This window comes from Parasteatoda tepidariorum, chromosome 8 (genome assembly GCF_982258835.1).
Source record: "Parasteatoda tepidariorum strain Cologne lab strain chromosome 8, Ptep-v5.0, whole genome shotgun sequence".
In the NCBI taxonomy this organism is placed as follows: Eukaryota; Metazoa; Arthropoda; class Arachnida; order Araneae; family Theridiidae; genus Parasteatoda; species Parasteatoda tepidariorum.
In genome coordinates this window covers 62,837,629-62,862,416 of record NC_141762.1, presented here as the reverse complement: position 1 = coordinate 62,862,416, position 24,788 = coordinate 62,837,629, and the positions used below count along the sequence as shown (strand labels likewise).

General features: G+C 30.6%; 2 protein-coding genes across 4 annotated transcripts in view; one reads left to right on the top strand and one right to left on the bottom strand.

The window, feature by feature from the left end:
• LOC147806197 (uncharacterized) overlaps nt 1-6,579 on the top strand; it is a 45,603-nt gene extending 39,024 nt beyond the window's left edge. Inside the window, exons 1-2 of one of the 2 annotated variants that reach the window (XR_015435863.1) lie at nt 2,262-2,597; nt 6,383-6,579. Coding sequence is in view for 1 of the 2 variants with exons in the window: in XM_087168992.1 (XP_087025118.1) it covers nt 6,383-6,448 (66 nt within the window). In the remaining variant the exon portion in view is untranslated. Of the gene's footprint in view, nt 1-2,261; nt 2,598-6,382 lie in introns of those variants that run through there. The other variant, XM_087168992.1, reaches the window with a different exon arrangement.
• The window catches only part of LOC107450516 (Activator-recruited cofactor subunit 42), a 35,912-nt gene continuing 17,693 nt past the window's right edge, over nt 6,570-24,788 (bottom strand). Inside the window, exons 6-11 of one of the 2 annotated variants that reach the window (XR_015435861.1) lie at nt 19,203-19,409; nt 19,063-19,119; nt 14,985-15,065; nt 13,015-13,110; nt 7,587-9,672; nt 6,570-6,909 (exon numbers count right to left, since the gene is read on the bottom strand). Coding sequence is in view for 1 of the 2 variants with exons in the window: in XM_087168991.1 (XP_087025117.1) it covers nt 6,754-6,909; nt 7,587-7,643; nt 13,015-13,110; nt 14,985-15,065; nt 19,063-19,119; nt 19,203-19,409 (654 nt within the window). In the remaining variant the exon portion in view is untranslated. The remainder of the gene's footprint in view (nt 6,910-7,586; nt 9,673-13,014; nt 13,111-14,984; nt 15,066-19,062; nt 19,120-19,202; nt 19,410-24,788) is intronic. The other variant, XM_087168991.1, reaches the window with a different exon arrangement.

The following is a 24,788-nucleotide window of genomic DNA, read 5'->3' as shown; positions in this document are numbered from 1 at the left end:
GCCCGCCATGGTATACCCGAGGAGCTTGTTAGTGATGGTGGCCCTCCGTTCGATGGAAATGAATTCAAAACTTTCTTGGACAGCTGGAATATTTTCCACAGTAAATCTTCACCATATTGGCCATGTTCTAATGGCCAAGTTGAACGAGCTATCCAAACCTTCAAAAATTCAATGAAAAAAGCACATGAAGAAGGTAAAGACTTACATATAGTCTTGTTGGACTACAGAATTACACCGACACAAGGTCTCAAATCACCAGCAGAGCTCTTAATGGGTCGGCGCCTGCGATCTTTTATTCCATCTCTGCCACAAAATCTTCAACCAAACTTTGACAATAAAGAAGAGAAAGCCCAACTGTTAAAAAGACAACAAGATCAAAAGAAATATGCAGACCGTGGACGCAAACCATTACCCGAACTAAAGTTGGATCAACAGGTTTGGTTCAAATTAAAGCCAAAAGAACCATGGGTTAGAGGGAAAATAATAAAGAAAGACTCATTTAGAACATATACTATCCAATCAAAAAATGGAGGAGTTTATGTAAGAAACCGCATTTTTATACACCCATTCAAAAGTGATACTGTAACTAACCAAGAAAGAACCGTAGAAGATCTTTACGATGCTGTCCCTGAAATTTCTCCTGCATCTAAACAAACTGACCTACCAACTTCCGAACCAAGACGCAGCCATAGAACTGTAAATAAACCTTTGCGCTACCGAACTTAATCCACCCATTTTAAAATCAGACACAGATTTATCTGGTAAACTTTTTTATTTAGTTTATGGTTTTGTAAATATTAATTTAACCTTAATTTAAATTGTGTAACTTTCCTTGTTATTAATTTTATTTAAAAAAAAAAAGGGCATGTCATATATTGTAAATCACCAATAGTTTGTTATAATTATCAATCCATCAATCAATATAGTTTATTAACTTCTACTTCAATTTATAGATAATATATTGCAACATGTAAACATTTGCTTCAACTTTTATCTTTGAATAAGCACTGTAACTTCGATCTTCAGTATGATGTAAACAAGATGTATTTTCAATAAACTTAGCTATAATGTTATCTTCTTTAATCATTCTAATTTATGATATCCAACATCATAACACTAGTAAGGCCGAACGCTCTGTTCTTGAAGTAAAAGTGCGAGTTTTGCGCCGAAGTGACGTCACTAGAGAAAATCGGAGGATTGGTGCGGCGAAAGTTTCTTCAAAGGAGTGAACCAGCCCTTCTATTCTCTTTAGCCCTGGAACGAACCACCAACTTAATAATATAATGATAATTTTCATCTAATCTTAGATTAATGTATTCGTAGAAAATATTGAATGCTAAACTTATGAAGCGAAAGAGCTCGGTAATGCACAACTATGCATTACAACATAATATGTCTTAACACAAGTAGATTCTTTAATGTATATTGAAGGGAAACTAACCGTGAAACAATAAATTTAATTTTTTATCATTGCAACTTAGCCTTATAAGTTGGCTTTGGAATTTATGAGCTACTTTATTTGTAAAATATTTTACTAATTGTATATATTATTTGCTGTAAAAAAGATGTGTAATTTTAATTACAAATACATTTTTTAGATATAAAAGTGTATCAGTATGGAGTAAAGTAAGCAATTTTGCAAATAAAATATGTTTAACTCTGCGTCAGTGATGTGAACCTACCAATCAAAAAGATATTCGTCAACTTAATGTTTTGCGATATATTTATGCTTTAAAAATAATTACAGCTTCAGTGAAGCTATTGATTTTAAAATAGTTCAAATTATAAATTCAAAGTTTGTAAAAATACGAAATATTTCTGAAAGATCAACTTAAAGGTGAAATTAGAATGAATTGCAAAGAACAATAGAAACATTACGTTCCTCTTTAAAATTTTCTTTAGCATTACTATTTAAGTCCCCCCCTTTTTTTATTATCTAAATGGTGATTTATATTTCCATTATTAATATATTTATTTTCATTTAATCATAACGTTTTCCCTTTCCAGAAAATCAAAAGCTCGATTTCCCCTCTGTTTCAATAGCTTTATGTGTTCTTTTTTAATATTTTCATCTATATATGGGTCCCGCAGTGGACTGATCGTTAAGACACGGTTCCAAGCAGATCACCGAAGTCAAGCATCACTGGCTACGGTCAGTGTGCGGGTGGGTGACCACTTGGATCAGTCTGCTTAGGGACCGAGGGTGTGCGGTATAGGTCCTCGTTAAACTGTGCTACCGTAAAGTGCTCGACTTCGCGCGCAGGTTGTCGGGCTATCGAAGCGGGGGTGCCATCCCCTCCGCAGAGGATCAAAATTGTGATGGCATGTCTTCGGATCATCCTCCGGGATGTTTCCCAGACCGTCGCCAATAGCCCATTGTGCAGCTCTAGTGCGACGTAAATTACCAACAACAACATCTATATATGGGAAATTATTTTTAAGGGACAACGTGGCAGATCTATGGGATGAAGAAAAGATAACTTGTTTATTTGAATCTGCTTATAAACGCTTCACAGGGAAATTTTCCTTGAATTTTTGATTGCAATACGATGTAACCATTGGATAGAGGGTGTTCTAAGAGTAGTTCTAACTTATAGGTAAGTTTAAAAACTCTCAAATCAAACACTTTCTCAACTATTTAGTCAGGAAGCTTTTACTATAACGCTTTCAAATTTTGTTTGAACTCTCTGGTTGCTTTCGAAACTTTTAGAACACTTATATTTTAATTTAATGGACCACTTCTTTTCATACAATATTTTACTCTATTTTATTGATAATTTTTTTCCTGTATTTGTCACTTTGCTCTGAAAATGATTTATTTTATTTTTAAACGGTGTTCAGGTCTACGATCGAATGTATAATGTAATTTGTTTTGTGAATTTGATTTAAAGTTATTTTCCACACAACTGCGTGTAAATGATTAAAAAGTTGATATGAAACTTTGCTTTGTACTACCTCTCTTTGTGATAACATTAAAATGTTTGCTAAATATCTAAAACTCTACAATATTAAGTTTTTAATTTTTTATCACTCTATAAAATATTTTTCAAAAAGCGTAGTCCAGTGAAGCCGCAAATAAATTAGAAATATAAGTATTTTTGCATTGTATTGATAGGCTTCGGTGTTTTCTTAAAACAATTTTCTTTTTTCAATCTCGCAGGCATAACTTCTTAAAAAAAATACTGACTTAATTTTCAACAACATCAGGACTGTAGAAAGTAGAATCTTTTCTTTTTATGCCATCGATTATACTTTTTTAAAAAATTTTTTGAATTAAGAGTTTATTATCGAAATCCGTGCAATGTGAATTAAAATAGTAGTATGCAAATGCAAACAAACAAAATTTTTTCTATATACATGTTTTTAATAATGTCAAGTGCAATGGAAGTCTATCTATATTACCGACGGTATGCAGATATTGCATCTCAACAATTCGACTAAAGTTTCTTTTAAGATATAATCGCGATTGATTAAGTAAATTTTGTCAAAAATAGCAAATATTAAAGAACAAATAGATTAGTAGAAGTTCTAATATCTAAGTATATAAATACACTGTCCTTTTATAAAACATAAGTGCAGTTAATTAAAATCTAAGTTAAAAGAAAAACTAAGAAACTGTTGCATCTCATCACAGCAAATAATTTTATAAGTATCTATCGTATTTCATATCGTATTTTATAAGTATCTATCGTTTTTTATAAGTATCTACCCGTCGGTGTTCCCACCATATCGTGGTTTTGTGTGTGTGGTCGATCCCGAGAGCTATGCCGGCGGTAGCTTAGCTACTGGCAGGGTCACCCAAGGCGGACAGGTCGGAGGGGAGACACCAGACAAAGAGGTACACTCTGGTCTTCCAGGTTGGGGGTTTGGCGTGGGGCCAACTACCCCACACTGTAAAAAACTTCCAGTTCAGAAACCTCAACAATACGTGGAAACCGGCCGGACTCTACCATAACGACTTGGAACGGAAAGGGACTTGAAAATTGGCACTTGGAGTGTTCGCACCCTGTATAAAGGAGGTGCCCTGAAAAACTTAATTGAAGTACTTGTAAACTATGATACTGATATCCTAGCAATCCAGGAGATCACATGGCTGGGACAAGGCATTTTGGATAGGAAGGATTGCAGAGTTAACTATATCTGCCAAGAAAAATCCCACTAGTTTGGTGTCGGATACATCGTAAGCAAAAAACTAAGAAACCTAGTTATTGATTTTCAGGCCATAAGCATGAGGATGTGCAAAATCAGAATCAGGAGAAGACATTACAATACCACATTGATCTGTGCCCATGCACCAACAGAAGACAAAGACGAGGAGGAAAAACATCTATTTTATGACCTACTTATGAAGTGTTACGATTCATGCCCTGTCCAGGATGTAAATCTGGTTCTTAGAGACTTCAATGCTCAGGTTGGAAGAGACAATTTATTAGATCCTATGCTTCTGCTGAAAATCTACATCCAGCGACTAACAGAAACAGGACAGAGACTTTTTGATTCTGCTGTTTTAGAGAATATGTTTGTATCCAGTACAGCATTCCCATCCCACATAAGAAAATACACAAGTACACCTGCTATCCCCAAACGGTTTAACCTTTAATCAAATAGACCATGTACTTGTAGATACAAGACATCGTAGCAATGTGTTAGATGCGAAAAGCTATACAGAGGAGCAAATGTAGACACCGACCATATTCTGGTCATCTCCAAAGTTAGACTTAGGTTATGTAAGAAATTTGACTCTAAGAAGGAAAACACCATTCCTAAAGTAGATATCTCTAAATTATATGATCCCAGCATCCTTAAAGAATTCAAGCGCAAACTATCTAGATGCATTGAACTGGAAAAAGAAAATTCAAATAGCATCTTTGATTGGAATTCAGTTAATTGGAAATCATTTTAAAATCAGCACGTGAAACCATTCCATGCTTAGAACGTAGTACCAGAGAAGAGTGGTTCGATGACGATTGCAGAAGAGCTACTGAGGAAAAGAACAAAGCCTACAGACTGATGATACAAAGACATTATATCAGAAGTTATGAGGAAAAATACAAGGATCTGAGGGAAACAGAAAAGAAATTACATAAAGAAAAGAGCATATCAGAGGAATCTCTGAAACTCATTGAAAGCCGGAATAACCAAAAAGAATGTAGGAGGTTCTATAAACTAGTAAATAATATGAGAAGAGAATTTAAGCCAAAATCCAACACCTGCAGAAATAAGGATGGAGAACTTGCGGACGAACTTCATCACATGCTTAAAGTTTGGAAATGCTACTTTCAAGATTTGCTTGAAGCAAAAAATGAGACTCTCAACTTAGAGAACAGCCCTGAAGAACTGAACCCAGTTCAACACGTAGACATCCCCCCAGGATGAGGTTGTCCTAGCTATTTAAAAACTTAACAATAGGTCGGCTGGTCCCGACTGTATACCATCTGAGTTACTAAAAACTGATGAACCAGAGCTTCTTAACACCATCTATAATATCATGGTTAAAATTTGGGATACGGAGAAATTGCCCATTGAATGGGAAGGAGGCTTTATTTGCCCCATACTTAAGAAAGGAGACCAACTTGAATGTCGTAACTATAGGGGTCAACTTGCTTTTTGTAAGACTTCTCCCTTTTAGCGACAAAATAATTGGAGACTACCAATGGGGTTTTAGATCACAAAGATCTATTAGAGATCAAATTCACACCCTAAAACAAATTTTAGAAAAAACTTATCAAAACTTTTCATTTATTTATGGACTTTAAAGCTGCTTACAACAGCATAAAGAGAGATAAACTACAGGAAGCAATGGCAGAATTTGGGATCCCTACTAAAATTATTAGCTTAACCAGAGCTACACTAAGTAATACACTGAAGAGCCAAAAAAACTGGTATACCTGCCTAATATCGTGTAGGGTACCCGCGAGTACGCAGAAGCGCCGCAACACGACGTGGCATGGATTCGATCAATGTGTGAAGTAGTGATGGAGATAATTGACACCATGAATCCTGCAGGGCTGTCCATAAACCAGTGGGAGTAAGAGGGGGTGGGGATATCTTCTGAACATCACGTTGGAAGGCATCCCAAATATGTTCAATAAAGTTCATGTCTGGGGATTTTGGTGGCCAGCGGAAGTGTCTAAATTCCGAAGAGTGCCGCTGGCTACCAAAATCCCCAGACATGTACATTATTGAATATATTATCTTCATATTGAATCTGTATTATCTTCATTACTGTATTTAAATAAGACGGATTGTTCGATTGGGCAAAGCTGATGTTCTTATAATGAATTGCATTTTACCAACAGCTAGTAATATTAACTTAAAATAATAAATTTTTGAAATGTAATTTTATTTATGAAAAACTCATGTTCATTTAATTTTAATTTAGGTGATGATAGTACGGTTGAAGAACCTCGTGTGCTTGGTTTGGCCATGGTTCCTGGAGATCATATAGTCTCCATAGTAGTAGAAGTTGACAGTGATAAGACAACAAATTCTGAAGTGTTATGATTATAAATGCTTTAAAATATGGTGTAAATATTTTATTTATCCTAATAAATTTAAAATAGAAACCATTGTGCAAAATACATATTTTATTGTTATAAAAATTACGTACAAATTGATCAGAGCTTTAGTCAAAAAGGTGAAGTATATTTAAAACAATGGGGTATATATCTATTTCATTTAAAACAATAAAAATTCAGGTACATTTAAAACAATATAAATTTCAAGTAATACATTTCTATGATTTGGTAAGTGTTAGTTGAGCCCATATTCTTTAGTAAGATTCCCTGCAATAACAATCCTTTGAATTTCACTTGTACCTTCATAAATTTCTGTTATTCTTGCATCTCTGTAATGCCTTTCAGCAGGCATGTCAGTTACATAGCCCATACCACCTAATATTTGAATAGCCTAAAATAAACAATGCATGCTGTTAAAACAACTCCAGTTAATTTATTTGGAGAAAAAAATATTACTGAATAATCGAATTATTTGGCTGATTATCAAGAGCAAATTGATTAAAGTATTTGCTTCTGTACTACTAAGGTGCCATGTTACAAAATAACATAACTATGTACTCTTACATAAACTAAATAACAACTTAATGTACTGAAATGAGATATGCTAATATTTGATAACTCTATTGAACTACACAAGTAATAAATTTTAAGTTTGTTACATTTTAAGATCAATTTACGCTCCTCTGCTTTAGAATACAATAGGACTGTGTAAAGTGTGCAATATATTTTGATGAAATTCTTTAAAAGTTTTAAACAATACTTTATACTTTTAATGAGAAAGGCATAAATTACATTGTCCTAAATTTATTCTATTAAAGTTTAATTTACAAATTATGAATGCTGTATTTTTCGCTTAGTTCATCTGCATTAATAAAGTCTATAAAGCCAAACTGCATTATATGCAAAAAAATCAAGACATATTTTTTGGATGTTATTAGTATTTTTATTGCATGCGTGCATTGAAAAACAAAAGGGGTCTTACAATAAGGTCAGTTTTGAAAAATAGAATTGTAATTATACAATTTGTTTTATAAATTTATTTATATACATATGTCCGGAACATATTACCTGATGTGCCACAAATGTTGCAGTCTCAGAAGCTGTAAGTTTAGCCATTGCAGCTTCCTGAAAAATAATATTTCTTTAACAATTAAAATAAATAAATTAGCACTACTGGATCATAAGAAAGTAGTAAATGTTGCTGTCTCAAAGGTAGTATGACAGATAGACAGCTTTGTATGAATGTTACATTTAAAACTGGTAAATATGATACATATACTGAACACTACTGAATCAAAAATCAGTATTTAGAAAAGTTACATATGTCTCAAAAGTAGAAAGTATTTGAATGGAAGTTTCCTGAAATATAATTTTTCACTTATAAATTTTTCTATTGATATAACCAAAGAAATGCTGAACATTCCCTAGGATCAAAATAACTCGAGAACTCATTGGGCCAATGTTCACCAATCTTAGCTTAGCCATTATTTTCTTCATATTGGACTGATACAGAAATGTTGGATTCACCTGATATTTTATAGCCACTATTCAGCTAATGTTTACCCTATATAAAATTGTTAACAACATTCCCACAATATTTTATTTCCTTTATTTACCTAATATCAGCCCTATACAGGTTTGCTTAGTTCACCCGATATTTTAAAGCTGTTATTCAGCCTATATCCTTTCCATATACAAGTGTCAAGACTCAACCAATGTTTTATAGCCGTTATTCAGCCAATATAAATCCTGCATAGAATTGTCCGATTGTTTCGAAATTTTATAGCCATAACTCAGCCAATATAGACCATAGGTAAAACTGTATGATTCACCCGATATTTTAAAGCTGTTATATTGTCATTGTGGGCCCTATTATTCAGCCAATATAAAGCCTATTTCAAATTGTCCAAGTGACCAGGTATTTTATAGCCGTTACTAACCAATATAGGCGGTATATAGAATTGTTCAACTCCCCTGATATTTTATTTAGCATTACCACTATTCAGCAAAAGTTTTTCCTGTATAGAATTGTCCAATTGATCCAATATTTTATTGCTCTTGTGCTCTTATTTCGCCAATATTGGCCCTATACAGATTTGTGAAGTTCAACTGATATTTTATATCCGTTATTCAGCCTGTGTCAGTTCGATACAGAAGTGTCCAACTCAACGAATGTTTTACAGCCGTTATTAAGCCAATATAAACCAACATAACTAACAATTGACCGATTGACCCAATTTTTTATAGCTGTTACTTAACCAATATAGGCCATATATAGAATTGTACAATTAACCCGATATTTTATAGCCCTTAGATAAAACCTAAAAGGTAAAAAAAATAAATGCTTTTCTTTAAAATCCATATTTAGTTGTTTTCAAATCTCATGGGCGGATAGCCATCAATATAACTCTATAGTGCTACTTTTTCAATAAAATCAAAACATGCAGTGCTCTTCGTAATTCAATTTTCTACTCCAGAACTTGTCAAAGAGTTTATGACTACCAATGTTCAACTACCTTGACTTGAAATTTTGAATCTAAACCAGAAGACAAGGGAACTCCTGAATCAAGTGTTGGGAGAAATTTGCCTTTGTGGAAGACTTTTTGATGGAACTAACCCGCATTTGCGTTTCATGAAGAGGAAAACCTTCCATGGTTAGCCTGATGGTCAGAGGTCTCTAAACCCATTATATGCCTACCACTGAGGATATTTCGCAGCTCGCACTCAGTACGACCTGGGAGCGGAATTCGTATCCACCAGCCATTGCTGAGATTCAAAGCCGGTTCATCTAATTGGAAGGAGAGCGCTCTATCCCTTGAGCCACCATGGCTTTAGGTGAAAATGTTTGTAGTTATCATTTCCAGTAATAAAGTAAATACTGACTGTTTAATTGGATTGCACATCACGTTTTCTGTAACCTATTCTGAAATATTGCAAATAGTTCAAATGCAGCTTTATCAATCAAATTTTTAACTCTTTCAACATCAAACATAAATTTTGACTAGAAACTTGCCATTTTGATGAAGGTGATAATCATTTCCAATAATGCTGTAAAGAGAGTGCTTAATCAGATTGCGCAGTTGCATCTTCTAAGCCCACTCTAAAATGTAGCCAATAGCTCAAGTGCAGCTTTAGCAATCTATTTTTTAACATCCTGCAATATCAAGAAAAAGAATAAATTTTTAAGATCGCTTAGTTTTCTATGCCAAATCGCACCGCATTACCCCCAAAAGCCGTATAATGAATAAAAGTAATTTTTCCTTTTTAAAATATGTGTGTTTAATTGTTCTATTAATTGATTTTCAAGATAATTGGATCAGCAGAGAGTTTTAAGACAAAGCATTTACGCAGTAGTTTCCTTATTTCATAATAAATAATCGTGAACAAAAATTTTCTTTCAATTGTGTACAATTTTACCGATATTTTATATGAACTATCACAAGCTTAATAGACAAATAAAAAAAATATTTATTTTCAAAATGTGAATTTTTGGACTGTTGTTAAATAAACAAAAAAAGTTTTATAAGCAAAAAAGAAAAATCTGTTTTAGGTAGATTTGTTTGCATTGTAAATCACTTATTAAGGAACTAGATATAGGAATGAATATTATTAAAGTATTTTAAGTCTTTCCAGGTTCAATAGCTGTAAATACAAAACTGGTCCTTAATACGTCTATAATGGTTTTATATATTTCTAGCCAATGGTCATAGAATGGCTTTCAATATCGGACCGAGATTGAGATGTAAAAGTTTTCTAATAATAGGTCCTAGAATGGCTTGATATTCTGGCCAAATATTTATTTTTATGTAGGACCTTTATAGGTTTAAAATATGGGGCGACTATTGGGGAGTCTAAATTTTTAATATTGGTCCACGAATGGTTTTGATCATAGGAACAATATTAATTTCTATATAGGACCCTTGTAGCTTTACAACATGGAGTCCGTAGCATAATTAACACTACCAACTTTTAAATTCCAGTTCCCTAGTATATAAGATATGTTAACTTGATTCTACCTTGAGTTACCAATTAATAGATGAAGGGTGACATTGTCGGTAACTTAGCTCCACAAAGGATGCTCGCAGGCAGGCTTGTCTCACTCTTCATAGGTGACTTGTAATCAGTCTACAAAGGTGACTTTCGTACATGATCTAAACATGTGAATCTCGACAGGAAGACCACCTCAATAGGAACGCATATACAGTACAGAACCCGTTATCCGGAAAACCAAAAAACCGGAACGAAATTCAATAAATTTCCCCGCCCTTTTTAAATTTTTTTTTTTTTCCTCTTAAGATTTTAGGATTTTTCTTTCTTTTTTGAAAGATATTTAACTTACCATCATTTTTGAAATGATCATTAGTGTATTACTTCATCTTCTTTTTTTCTTTTTAAGATTATTTCCAAATATTTTTTTTTTTTTACTTGGGTTTAACAATAAAAAAAACGGCTTTTTGTAGCGATTCAGAAAACCGGAAAAATTGGTTATCCGGAATAGCGATGGTCCCGATCGTTCCGGACAATCGGTTCCCTACTGTACTTTGATGAACGGTCTAGATCAAACACAACAGGATCCTTTAGCCTAGCCCCACATAGGCTTGATTTGAACATGCATGCCTCAAACAACAATTTACGAGCTAATATTGGTCCTACAATGGCTTTTAATAACAGCCCAATATCATTTTCCATGTAGGCACTTAATAGACTTATCATGTTGAGTAAACATAGGGATGTCTAGATTTTTCAATATTTCTCCTAGATAGAAATGAATCTTGTTCCAATATTGAAAGTCATTTTAGGACCAATATTGAAAAATCTAGACATCCCAAAATACACTTGGTACATGTTCTTAAGGGTTCCATATTAGCCAATTTTGAGCCCAATTGGGGTCAATGTAAAATTGTTGCTAGGGTTATTGAGTCAAAAGAAAATACATAGAAAGTAAACTTTCAAGAGACTATAATTCACACGGGTCATCAGTTTTCTATTTTTAATGTAACAAATAGCTATAAAGTATAACATATTATTGAATCAAGTGTATTCAATCAAAATCATCGAAAATTGTATGATAAACAGCATTTTTGGGCATGAAATCTCATACAAAGAAATTATTTAATTACATAAATTATTTCTATGTATTTTCTATAATTATTTCTGTATTCATACAAAATAAATTATTATACAAATAAATAAGAACAGGGGAGGGGGGAAGCTAAATTTCCAACAGCAAAAACTCTCATCCCTTTCCAAAACTAAAATGGCAACTAAATTAAGCAAACATAAATTAAAATTTAATAATTAACATTTAACACAGCTTTTTCTAACATATATTATGACTTCAATGAATCAACTACTAAATTCATAATGTTAAAAAAAAAATTTAAAAAAAAAAAAGGTATCGAGAAAGTTGATTAAATTAGTCACTTAATTCCTATCACGTTAATTCTTATGTAATTCTTCATTTCACATTTTCTTAAGGAAGCAAATTATACTTTGATTTAAATAGTATATAACTTACAAATTTCAAAATCTATTATGATGTAAATTATTAAATATTTCAGGGTTTATGTTTAAAAGTTTTAGAGACAAAATTTGCAACAATCGTAAATTTGAACATCGAGAATTGAATTTGAAGGTCGAGTATAAATCTATCTTAACAATCATGTACTAAAATATTTTCTTGTTTTACATGGGATCTCAATAAGTCAAGGTTTCCATTAACCAAATTAGAATGTATATTAAATTTTGTGCGCATATTCTTCGAATTAAAATTTTTACACCTTTATTGAATATTATAAAACCTCTGCCCAATGCACAAAGATGCAAGAAAAAAAGTAAATTAAAATTTTTCTAATTCATTGTATATTAAATTTTGTTCACATATTTTTTAATTTAACATTTTTACACCTTTATTGAATAAATACCATAAAAAACTTGTGCTCAATACAAAAAGAAAAATGAATTAAAATCTAATCATTATTTGTACAAATCATCAATATGAATTGCAAAATATATATTAGGTTGGTGATAAAGTTTCTACCAGATTGACAACTTATACAAAAATTATCCTTACACTAAACTACAGAATTGTGATGGTTATAAGTAATGATTCATCATACACTGTTGATATTTTTTGATAGAAGTTTATGCACCTATAGCAGTATATGACTAAACCAATTACTATCGAGATTTAAAATTGTGTAGTCTCAATTGGAAACAAACCCTTATGTCATTCTCCTTTGTTTTAAACATTAAAGTAAAAATAATTTTTTGATGAATTCTGTTTTTTAAATTAAATTTGATTCTTAAATTTTAAATCCAAAAAATTATTAATCACATTAAAATCTGTATTTTAAATTCAACTTTTACTTTAAGCACAGTACATATTTGGTTGAAAATTATAGGTTTCACATCGATTTAGAATTCCATTTCCTCATTAGAAAATCGTAGGTTTTGGTGTAAGTAATAAATTAATAAAAATTATTTAAATTCATACCTTTGTGAAATTTTGTCCAGCATCTTTCAACATGGCAGCTTTCCATGTTAGCAAACGAGCAGCTTCTAATCTTGTTTCCATATCAGCCAGTTTCATCTTAGAAGAATAGAGAACATCAAATATTTAAATAATAATAAAAATGTCTGTACAGTGCGCACCAAAAAAGGATCACCCTGAATAACTTTATCTTTGATCTAATGTTCGGATCTTCACTTACTATGACTCATTCTTAATAGCTCGAGGGGGTGACCTCAAATATGCTACTTAATCAGTGTAGATTATATTTTAAGTTTTGAAATCGAACACAAAAACGTACTTTTTCAGAATAAACATACCTTTTTTTCGACGGATTCGGGTTTCTGACCTTCAAAATATAGGGGCTAGACACAATCTTGGAAATATTGTCCCTATAGTTTGGTCAGAAGAGTAATCAAAAGTTTGAACCCCATAAGATTAATTTTATTTTTAGTGTATTATGCCATATATCGAGCAATTTTTAAGGAAAAAGAAAAATTATTGGACACAATTATAAAATTTGTTTATTCAAAGATAATTCCATGCCAAAAAGAAATTTTTGTAAATATTATTTTTTGATTAAATGATTAAAAAATAATCAAAAAGAAAGTTTTGAATAGAAAAGCATACAACTTTCATATCATTTTTAAATGTGCAATTTTATATGGCAAAATACAAAATTTGAGCGAAATGGGTTAAATAGTTTCTGAAAAACCGAATTTCAAATTTATGACTTTTTCAAAATTTGATTTCTCAGGTACTATTCAAACAATTTTGCTCAAATTTTGTATTTTGCCATGAAAAATTACACACTTTAAAATGATATAAAAAATTATTTTTCCTAAATCTCACCGACGATTAGCAGGTGAATTAGGATTTTTTTTTGCAGCCACATACCCTCATGACAGTTAATGATGAATTTGTCCCTGACATTTTAAATGTGCCTGATTGTTTCTTGTTTAACCCTCAAGTTTAATAAAAAATCTGTATTTTTTTCCATCTTTTATCCAGAACAAGAACCAAATTTTAAAGAAAAAATAATTGGGTCATGTTTTAATGTTAATATTCTATAATATTCTCTATGTTAATATTTATATAAACTAATATCTAGAGTCTTTTTCATTCTTTGTTTGCCTTCAACTCTGGTGCTCATGTGACGTATGTGTGACCTCAAACTATCTATTCGATTTGCTGGATAATTGAAAATTTTATATCTTCCTCTTGGCCGAATTAATTTATTTCTCTTTTTTATATTTGTGTATTTAATGGTTCGTTATTTATCGACTAAATCTAAAAGGAAAGCAATAGCTTATTTTTGTCAAGGGATTCATGAAGGTTAAAGATCCTCTATTTCCTCACCAATGGTCTGATTGATGCAATAAGGTCAATATTGCGCACAAACCGCCTTCACTTCCTAGACAAGCTGGTATATATCAATCTGAAGGGTTTCAAGTCGCCACTGGATATCGAACCCAAGTTCTTCACAACAGTTTAGTGTTTACGTCACAGACAAAGTGCTGATCATTAATGGAAAAATTGTATATAAAACCTTTAAATCTGTGGTGGAATATAGCACATAGTGAAATATTAGCAACAAAAAATTTTTCATTTAAGAAAACGAATATCATACCTATTCATGATTCGGACAAATTAGGAATTTTACTCGGTAAAATGCCATCCCCTTTGAAATATAAGTTTGTGGCACCTGACAATTTCATTAGCACATTTGAAGTCACCCCCTTGAAATATTAAGTTTCAGTCCTAGAACGTGAAGATCCGATCAATAGATCAAAAGTTATCCAGAGTGGTCCGTTTTATTTTGGCGCACTGTACAATAATCTAATAATTATTTTGCATTAAATAATAATTGTTATGTAAACTGTAACATTTAAATAATAATTCTTATGTAAACTGTAGCATTAAAAATATAATTTAATTTAAACAATAAATATTACCTGTATTGCTTGTTTACTAAGTATAGGATTTCCAAAAGCTAATCTTTGTGAAGCATATTGAATAGCACAATCAAGGGCAGCCTAAAATATATGAACAATATGAAATACAGACTATTAAAGTAAATCAGCAGTCAGAATTTGAAAAAAAAGGCATTTTAAATACATAAACAAAATGAATGAATTTAAGTCAAACGAATGAATTAACGTTTTTATTTGTCAATATTGCAGTGGCAGTATCACTAAGACATTGTTGCAGAACAATACAGAGTTCTTGTAGAAAGAATTTTTCATTTGAGAAGCAAAAAATTTTGGTTTTCTTACCCGCAGAACTTTTAGTAAGTTTTTTTTTTTCAGCAGAGTTTTTCCAACAATGCTTTTTTTCTTTTTTCTTTCTTTATTTTCTTTTTTAGCTTTCTTTATTTTCTAAATATGCATTTCTTGCATTTTAGAGGGGAAAGAAACGCTCATGATTTTTTCTCCTTACAAAAAAAAAAATTGGTATGACTGTGAGTAAGAATTTTGTTACGAACTCAGATTTGTAGCAAAAGAATTAATAAATCATGGTGGTATGTTTGTCCTTCTTTTATTTAGTTGAAATAAAATTTATTCTATATTTTTAACATACCATTAGCATACTAGCGTTTTAAACCACGCAGTCTTCAATAAATCGCTTACAGCTCAAGCAGATTTCAGCGGAAATACATGCAATGATTTGATCAATTTTGACAATTATTGCTACAAATTTTTCTTCGTTTTTTTAAATTCCAATATATTTCATGTTACTTTTAATATTCTCAAGACTTTCTTTAAAAAAAAAATACTGATATTACGACACATGTAATTTATCTTTAATACTGAGATTAATATTATTTTGACATGTCAAATTCATATCACACATTTAAATATCTAATCACTTTTTTGACACTCTTAATTCACGCAGATTGCATCGTAAATCCATGTGGTGTTTCAAATGTTTTTTGACTGTTATTGATATTAATTTATACATGGTTTTTAAAGATTCCAATAAATATTATATAATGCAAGAAGTTCGAATCATGCAGAGTATTTACATTTTGATGCAATGTTCTTATCAATTTTTCAGCAGTTATTGCTTTTAATTTCCCCCAAGTTCTTAAAATAATACATTTTTTATATGACATTATTTAATACACACATTTGAGTAATCCCTTTTTGAAGAGTCTGATTTGTGTGATTCTTTTTTCGGTAGTCACTGCCATGGATTTCATTGCTTTTTTAAACGTGATTATTATTCACAAAATGTGAAAAAGGAAATAATTAGTTAATTTTTATAATTAATAATAATAATTTTTCTTTCCTCCTCAAAACAGGAGAATATCGCACATAATATTAGATTATGTATTGTTTTATATGTAATTTAAAAAAAATACAGTTGAAAAGAATTAGATTCAGTTTAATTCTATACATAAAGGCTTTTTTTTGTAAACACAAAGCACTTATGTTACTTTAAATAAGTAATATATATATTTGTTACTATTAACATCGTCTTTCAGTAAGGTATTAGTGTAAAAAGAATTGTAGCAGAAAGTTTTAAAAATCTATGCTACAGGGGTCAATATCAGCAATATAATATTTATATTAGGTTATTGATCACATTTCTACTAGATTGACAATAAAAGTCTAGTTCAGTACAGTTTCTCTATTGAATGACGAAGAAAATATACAACCGAGCAATTGGATTTAACCCTAATCTCCATTTTGTGTATACAATCAAAAGGTTAAAAATTTATTCCTTATTATGACATACCTACTAAGAAAGAAAATCCTATCAATTTCAGATAATCAGTATATTTAGTCAGTTTATTCTTCACTCTTTGATTGTAATGAAGTATTTTACATTGTTAAGAGTTTCATAAACTTGTAACGTTTCCCCCCCCCCATATTGCGTTGATATTCTAACTACTAAAATAGTTAAAATTTCTTCTAGGTGGCTTTTTTATTATACTGCTAATGTAGTAGCTAATGTAGTAATGACTGTAGCTCACTTTTGGGTTTAAGAACTTTTTAAATTATACATTCCTGTATTTCAAGCCTAAATGAGCAATAAAAAATTATTTTATAAGCTTTGCTCCATTAGAATACATGCTAATTAGTTTTGCTTTATTTAGTTTAGGGTATAAATTCTTCAAGTGGGTGATATATCATGAATTATTGCATTTTGATTGGGCAATATAAGAACCCCCTATAACAGAAAAATTATTTATAGATACTGCAAAAAATTAAGAAAGAAAAATTGAGAAAAATATGTGACAATAAAATAATTACATAAATTAAAATAATTACATTGAGTTTTAGATCAATTAGCCAATTTTACAGAGAATGATTATTTAAATTTTTAACTCGGATTTATAATGTATCTCAAGTAGTTAAAAACTAATACATTGAGTTATAGATTGATTAATTTTGGAGAGAAAAACCATTTTAACTGTTAAATCTGATTTATTATATATGTCAGTAAAAAAAGTATAAAATCCATTCATTGAGTCATTTATAAAGAAATTGATCAATTTTGTAGAGAAAATATTTTCAACACAAAATATTTTTTAACATCATTAAGCTTGAGGTCAAAATTTTTGCCGATCAAAATGCAAAATATTAATTTGAATTAACAAATCAGTTTGAAATTTTGAACCTTTAATGTTCGTCTTTGATTTACTATAAGCATAATGAAAACTTTTCTTTGCAGTTTGTGTTAGTAGGCTCAGAAGGATAACAGGACTCATATTTATACACACACACTTATATATATTTCAGGTTTGTGACTATTACAATATATATTATATGCAATTACACATATTTCTAAGAAAACATATCCACATTTTCACTTCTGGAGCCACATTGCTCCCTAAATTCTACCTGCATTCGTCCATGATAAATCCTCCAGGGGTGATTGTGACATAAAGTGAAAAAAACAGAAAATTTTATGTGCAAAAACTTGATAACAAGATATCAATTTATATGCAATATTATTATTTAATATAACTTTTTGAACTAAAACTTATAATTAAATTACTTACCAATAAACAATATCACACTTTTATAGTAAATAATTAAAAAAAAAAACTTTTGGATTTTAAAATCGTGCAACTATGAATCGCGATATTGGATTTAAGAAAGCGAAAATACAAATCGCAATATCGGACTTTTGAATCGCACAAATATGAATCGCAAGGCATGATTTTTAGATCCCATGAATAGGAATAATATTAGATTTTAAACTTTCGTGAAAATGAACCGCGATACTGATTTCAAAAACATGTAAATACAAATTGTAATTTTGAATTCTTAAATCACGTGAATACGATTCACAATGACTAACTTTTAAATGAGATCAATACAAATATCGACGTTTGATATTAAAATCGTGTGAATACAAATCGCGGTATTAGCGGATTCCGGCATAGTTCAAAATATTAAAAATGGTCAAAATCCAAAATTAGGGAAAAGTCACATGTATGAAAACGCCTAGTTAATGTGAGTTAACAAAGGTTTAAAAATTTAAATTTTAGAACTTAATTCTTAGTTTAAATTTCAGATTGTGGTAAGAAAAATTTCTGATTATAAGTTTTGATTTGTGGAAGTCCGCAAATCAATGTCCTCTCCTCGTTATACCTGTCCTGGAGGGATGATATGAAAAACCTGGAATTCCCCGGTACACATGGAATACAATCACCCCTGATCCTAACGAGAGAATCATTCTCTATTTTAACTCCTTTCCAGCCCCCCTAATAGGGGAGCAACACATCCCATATCCCTCACCCATTGACCTTCAGGTCAGGGGTCATTTATCTGCCTGGCAGTAGAATCAGATTCATTATAAAGGTTTAACGCTTTTAATGCATATTCTTCCAAAGTTACTTTATATTTTATTTTAAAAATTTAAAGCTAATAATTCTTTTTTTTTTGCATTTGGAAAGTAAGCTTTCTTTAAAAATAAATTATGAATCGACACTATGTTCTACACTTGCCTGTAAAGGTTTTGCATGACATTTTTTTTAAAAAAAGAAAGAAGCATTCTTTTGTTTATTATAACACTCACCTGTGCAATTCCCAATGCTTGCCCTGCAATGCCGATTCTTCCAGCATCAAGAATGGTCTGAAATAATTTTGTATTTATAAACAAAATTTCATATTTGTATTAAAATGAAATATCAACTATGATAAGCTTGAAGAAATTACCATTGCAATTTTAAATCCCTCTCCTAGCTTCCCTAAGAGGTTTTCTTTTGGAATTTTACAATCTTCAAAAATTAAGTTACAAGTTGATGATCCTTTAATACCCAATTTGTTTTCTTTTTTGCCTAATGTGAGACCATTGGTTGGTTTAGGAACAATGAAACAACTTATTCCTTTGTGCTTCAGAGCTTTATCAGTTGTAGCAAGCACCTGTGAACAATAAAATAGTAACTTTAGTGCACATATTTAATGGTCGAAAAGATATATAATGATTAAATGAGAAAGAGACATATTGTTTCTGTTTCGGAGGTCTAAGCTAATTCAAACTTGAAAAAAATTTTTTTTTCAATATTAAGCTTGTCTGAAATTTATCATGTGAGATAGATGAGAAAATTCTAAAACATAAAAGTTCAAAATTCTTTAACATTTCTATTATATAATAATTACTACCCATTTCTAGATGTAACAAGATTCATAATTTTAAGATTATGTTAAAAAAAACAAAAAACAATATAATTTAAATCAGATTTTCTTTAGAAACTCAGATTATAAATAGTTAAATTTTAGAATTATAAATCAAACTTTAAATAGCATTAAAAATAAATCATAACAGTATATTTCAAACTATATTTCATAAAGAGTAGTTTAAGACACTCAACCATATGATTTAAATTTATAGAAATGGAATGTAAAACCTGTCACTATACACCAGGTACTCGAAAATGCTATTTAAACTAATATCAACTGTAAATCATTTAAAATATATAATACAATATCTATGCATAACTAACAATCATGATTAATAGATATTAATTCATTAAAATTTTAAATTTCAGAGTATAGATTTTCAATCAGAAGTGATCTCAAAGCGCAAAGAGCGATTACTGAAAATAATGCTAAATAAAAATCTGAAAATTAATTTCATGCTCTTTTTTTTTTTTTTTTTAAACATTGAAATTTATATTTGACATCTGCAATAACTCTGATCTTGGCATGAATTTGAAAAATCCAGAAGAATAAAGATTTTTAAAATGTTATTTCAAGAATAGTGTAATTTATTTCAGATTATGAAACTTCTGAAATGTTGCTAGTAGGAACCTACCAACACAGCCAGTGGTTAGAAAAATTAAATTATTTTTGTAGTTAACTACAACTACTTTATTAGAAGTGTAGTCAACTACAGTTACAACTACTTCAGGGATGTAGTCACTATTTCACTACTTTTAGAAGATGAACTTGGCCAGAGAACTTAATTTACAACCATGTTCAAAATAGTTTAGAATAAAAATTGGCTTATTCAAATGTGATCAATCATTATAAAATATTTATTCCTGTTCAATCATTAGGAAATATTTATTCCTGTATAAATGAGCTAGTTTGCTAAACTATTTTTTACAAATTTGTTCTTTTAAACTTCGACTTTTTATACATTTCTTGACAGCAAATATTCAATTAAGAAATACTAGGAAATTTTCAAATATTTTAAATTTTGTTAGGCTTTTAATGCTCCTTCATTTTCTCTAAGAAACGAAGTACAAAAAACAAAAAAAAATTTCCTACTGAATTAACATCAATGTTTCATGGAAGTACATTCGCATTTGAAAGAGAGGCTAAAGCCATAAATGAGTTATTATTCATAATAGCTAGTTTAATCTTAGCAAGGTGTAATTCTAAGTGTGCAGGATTCTTATCAGTGCTGAGATGTAGGGACATTTTCGCAGCATCCACTGACAGACCTACGAAGATTTTTAATAATAAATAATTAGCTGAATTTGAGCATTGTTTCCTTAATAAACAAACGTATAAAGTAGTTGTCAGTAATTGCTACGAACTAGTTTTATTTTTTATAGCATTTCTCACTACACTACTTTTCTTAAAAAGTAGCACTCAACACTACAAAAACAAACAAAAAAGTAGTAGAGTAGTTTTAATACTTGTGTGCTCCTTTTGACCACTGGACACAGTTATAATTAATTTTAGAACAAAGAAAAATTTAAAAACTTCATTTTAAAATGTGTGTAAATGCAAAGAGTACCATTTTCTACCCCCTTTCCTATTATATTAAAAATATGTGCTACACACCTAAGGTGTGTAACTGGTATTAGCAAATGCGCTGCAAAGTTATGAGGGGGGAAATGGTATTTCAAAAATGCAGACATCTGACTAAATTCCCATTTTGACGAATGAAAATTCAAATTTTAACCAAATCATTAATAAGTGCATAATTAATGATCTTCAATAAAAAATCCTTCTGTTGCTAATATTTTCACAATATGTAATTTTTTATTACCAATATATTACTGATTTAAGGATTTTAACCATAATTATTTTTGTCAATGAACTGCGATTGGTCAATGGGTAAAGCATTGAAATGTTGTAAAGAACTGGGGTTCGATTCTCACTAGAGACTTGAAGCCTTCCCAGCATCAGATCAATGGGTACTAGTTCGTTGGGGAAGTAAAGGTGGTTGGAGTGCAATGCTAACCACATTGCAATATAATCAGCAATTACCACTTTGTGACACATAAAGAACTGCTGAAGAAACGCTTTACTTAAATTCTATTAAAAAAATATGAACCAGTCGATAAAGAAATGTAAAAGAAAAAAAAAAAAAGAAATTTATTCGCAGCTAAGATGTAGACATTATTTTTTACTATTCCATATATTGAATAACAATTTAGTAATCGGCAAATCTCAAGAGTACCAGATAAAAATAAAATATGTGTTCTGAGAATCTTGATTAAAAATAAAAATACAGTTTCAATAGCCAAATAGTAAAAAGAAAGAATAAAATATTTACTATAAATTAAAAGTCTGCTGAAATTAGTTAAAATATAATTATTTGCTGCAATTGTTGTCTTATGCTATTTGAGAATACTGACAAGCGTATTTTAAGGCAGTGGGGTGTGCTTCTCCTTGTTTTCCACTGGCGCCATATATGGCCGAGAATTCAACTTCTGTCGCACATATACGCTACAATCTGTTTTACATGGAGGACACATTCACATACCATCCAGCCATAGAATGTAAACTTAATCTGAGCATGATCAACCTACGATTCAGTACCTTTAGGGGTATCAATTTGCTATGAAAACTTGAGAGGACTTTGTGACCTTGACATGGGTAGTGTGCACTAGTCACCATTTAGTATATGGGAAGTCTTTGGTAACAACCTCTTGGACATGAGCCCAATGACATACCAACTAAGATATCTATTTATTTGTTGAAAAGTGAACAACAATAAAGTAGATACAAATATTTGACTCTATGCCAAATTTTTCCATTTGACATACATAATAATTAATAATTCAATAAATAAAATAAACCAGTATATAAACAGATGAAATAAAAATGATAATTTTAAAATTATTATTGATAATTTGCAGTTTGAATTAGTCTCTACTTTTTTTGTGTAGCATCAAAGGAATTTTGTAAAATTATTAAACCAATTTAATGTAATTTCTATTGGTGCTAAGTTCTTAATATTTTCTTTTACAATCACAAGGGGACTTAGCTTGCTGCTCGCTATGCCTGTCAACTCCCAAAAATTCTGACGCAGTTTCTTTCTAATATGCTTCTTAATCTCTTTAATCTTACGTTTTTTTTAATACTCTAATTATTATGTAACAATATTTTTTTATATTTTATTTTAATTACATTAAAGGCAACTCCCTCTGCTATTTATTGCATAGTTTCATTAGTGTTTCTCAAATAAAATAAAAGAAAATGATTTTTCGTAAACGTGCCAAATGGCCGAGGAAAATTTGCTGAATAGTGCAAATCTTTGGGAGGTCACAGCAACTTTCTATGACCTCCAATCCCTGTGCACATGGGTGTCAGGCATTAATGCAAAAATATTTGCTATTTATTAATGAACTAAACTGCGAAAAGTTCTGACTAGAAAGAGTCTTAATTAAACAGTTTCAAGAAATTTTACATATGGCAAGTAGGTAGGAGGGGGTTGGGAGCAAAGAACAGCTTCTTGCATTCTGCATTTATTCTTCTACACCTTCACAGTGAATTTAATGAATGACGGTTGTAAAATTCCTCATTTTTTACAAGGTAGTTGCAATCCAGATGTACCTACTGTATATAGAAACTATGTAATGAGCTTCCTTCTAAATATTCTTGAATTAAATTTTTTAGATTTTAAGAGAATGACATAATTGAAGCAATAAGTCTAGTCACTTAGTATTCAAATGAATAGACAAGGTAAAAAAAAATTTCGATTTTTTTTCTCCTCCATCATATTTAATTTTCTTACTTGAAAAGTACTATTTTGTCTAATTAATAATCAACTGAATTTCATTTCACCAATGCTAAGATAAATATCAGTGCTAGATAAATTCTTTAAGTAAAAAACATTAGTTTTAATACGTTAAAGTAAATAGACAAAATAAAAGATATAACATAACAATATTTTGTTGTTGTTGTCGTGTCTATGCATACAGTGCTAGTGAAGTGAAAAGATTAGAGTCCTCCAAAAGTCTTGATAACAAGACTTGCAAGCTCTGGAGCCCGATAGCCAAGGAGAATTTCAATGGGGGTGCTCCAAGTTGAAAGCGGGAGCCGATAATGGCCTGGCAGTCAAAAATATGGTCTGGAGTTAGTTGCAAATGAGGACAGTACTTGCAGATGGGATAGCATTTTATATTGGTGTGTGAGATCTTCATACCTTTGAAATGTCTAGTACGTAGCCTAGCTATTGTAGAGGAGAGGTTTCTTGGGCAGTTTAGACCAGGGATTGCATTATTCATAGAAGAGGGGTGCCATTGCCTCCGGAAAGGTTGGACTTCTTACATAATTAATATTTTGTTACATCAAAAATGTAGTAAACTGAATTCTGCTAATATAAATTGAATTTTGATAGCTGCAATGTAATGCAAATTATTAAAACTAGTACCATCTTTGTCAGATGACATGAAGAATAATAAATTTAAAAAAAAGAGAGAAATATAAATGGGACACTTAAACTAGAAAAAAACATGTAACGTAAATTTTTTAAAAATAAATAAGTTTAATAAAATAAATAATTTCATAAATAAATTTTAAGATGAATAAAAGCATGTGAAGTAGAGTTTGAAATAAAATTTGCTAAATTTACTTTAAAACAAAGCAGATTGATATAAATATAAATGCGGATTAAATTAGTGTCATTAAAAATAAGAAAAGAATAAGCTTTTAGGATTTTTTGATGCTTATAAATTACACAGGGGAACAACTTTTCCGTTGCATTTATGCAAATATTTGGTATTGCCTAGTTGGAGCAAAGGAATTTCAAATCTGAAATTATTTTTGCTCTTAAGGCAAAATTTTTTTAAAACGGCTATTTTCAGTCCATTTCTTGCCGAAATTCGCAAGTTTAAAAACGGTATAGATAAAAGAGGGGCATTTAAATGTTACGGCAAACTTGTAGGGAAGTTAAGGCACATCATCAGAATTAAAATTGCAAACAAACCCATGCCTTATAAGATCATCATAGGCGGCTAGGAGAATTTCCCTATTATGATCTGTTTCAAAGCGCATGAAGAAATATTTCATAATAGCTACAAACGACACATTTTCAGGAATAGGTTTCTATGCAATTTT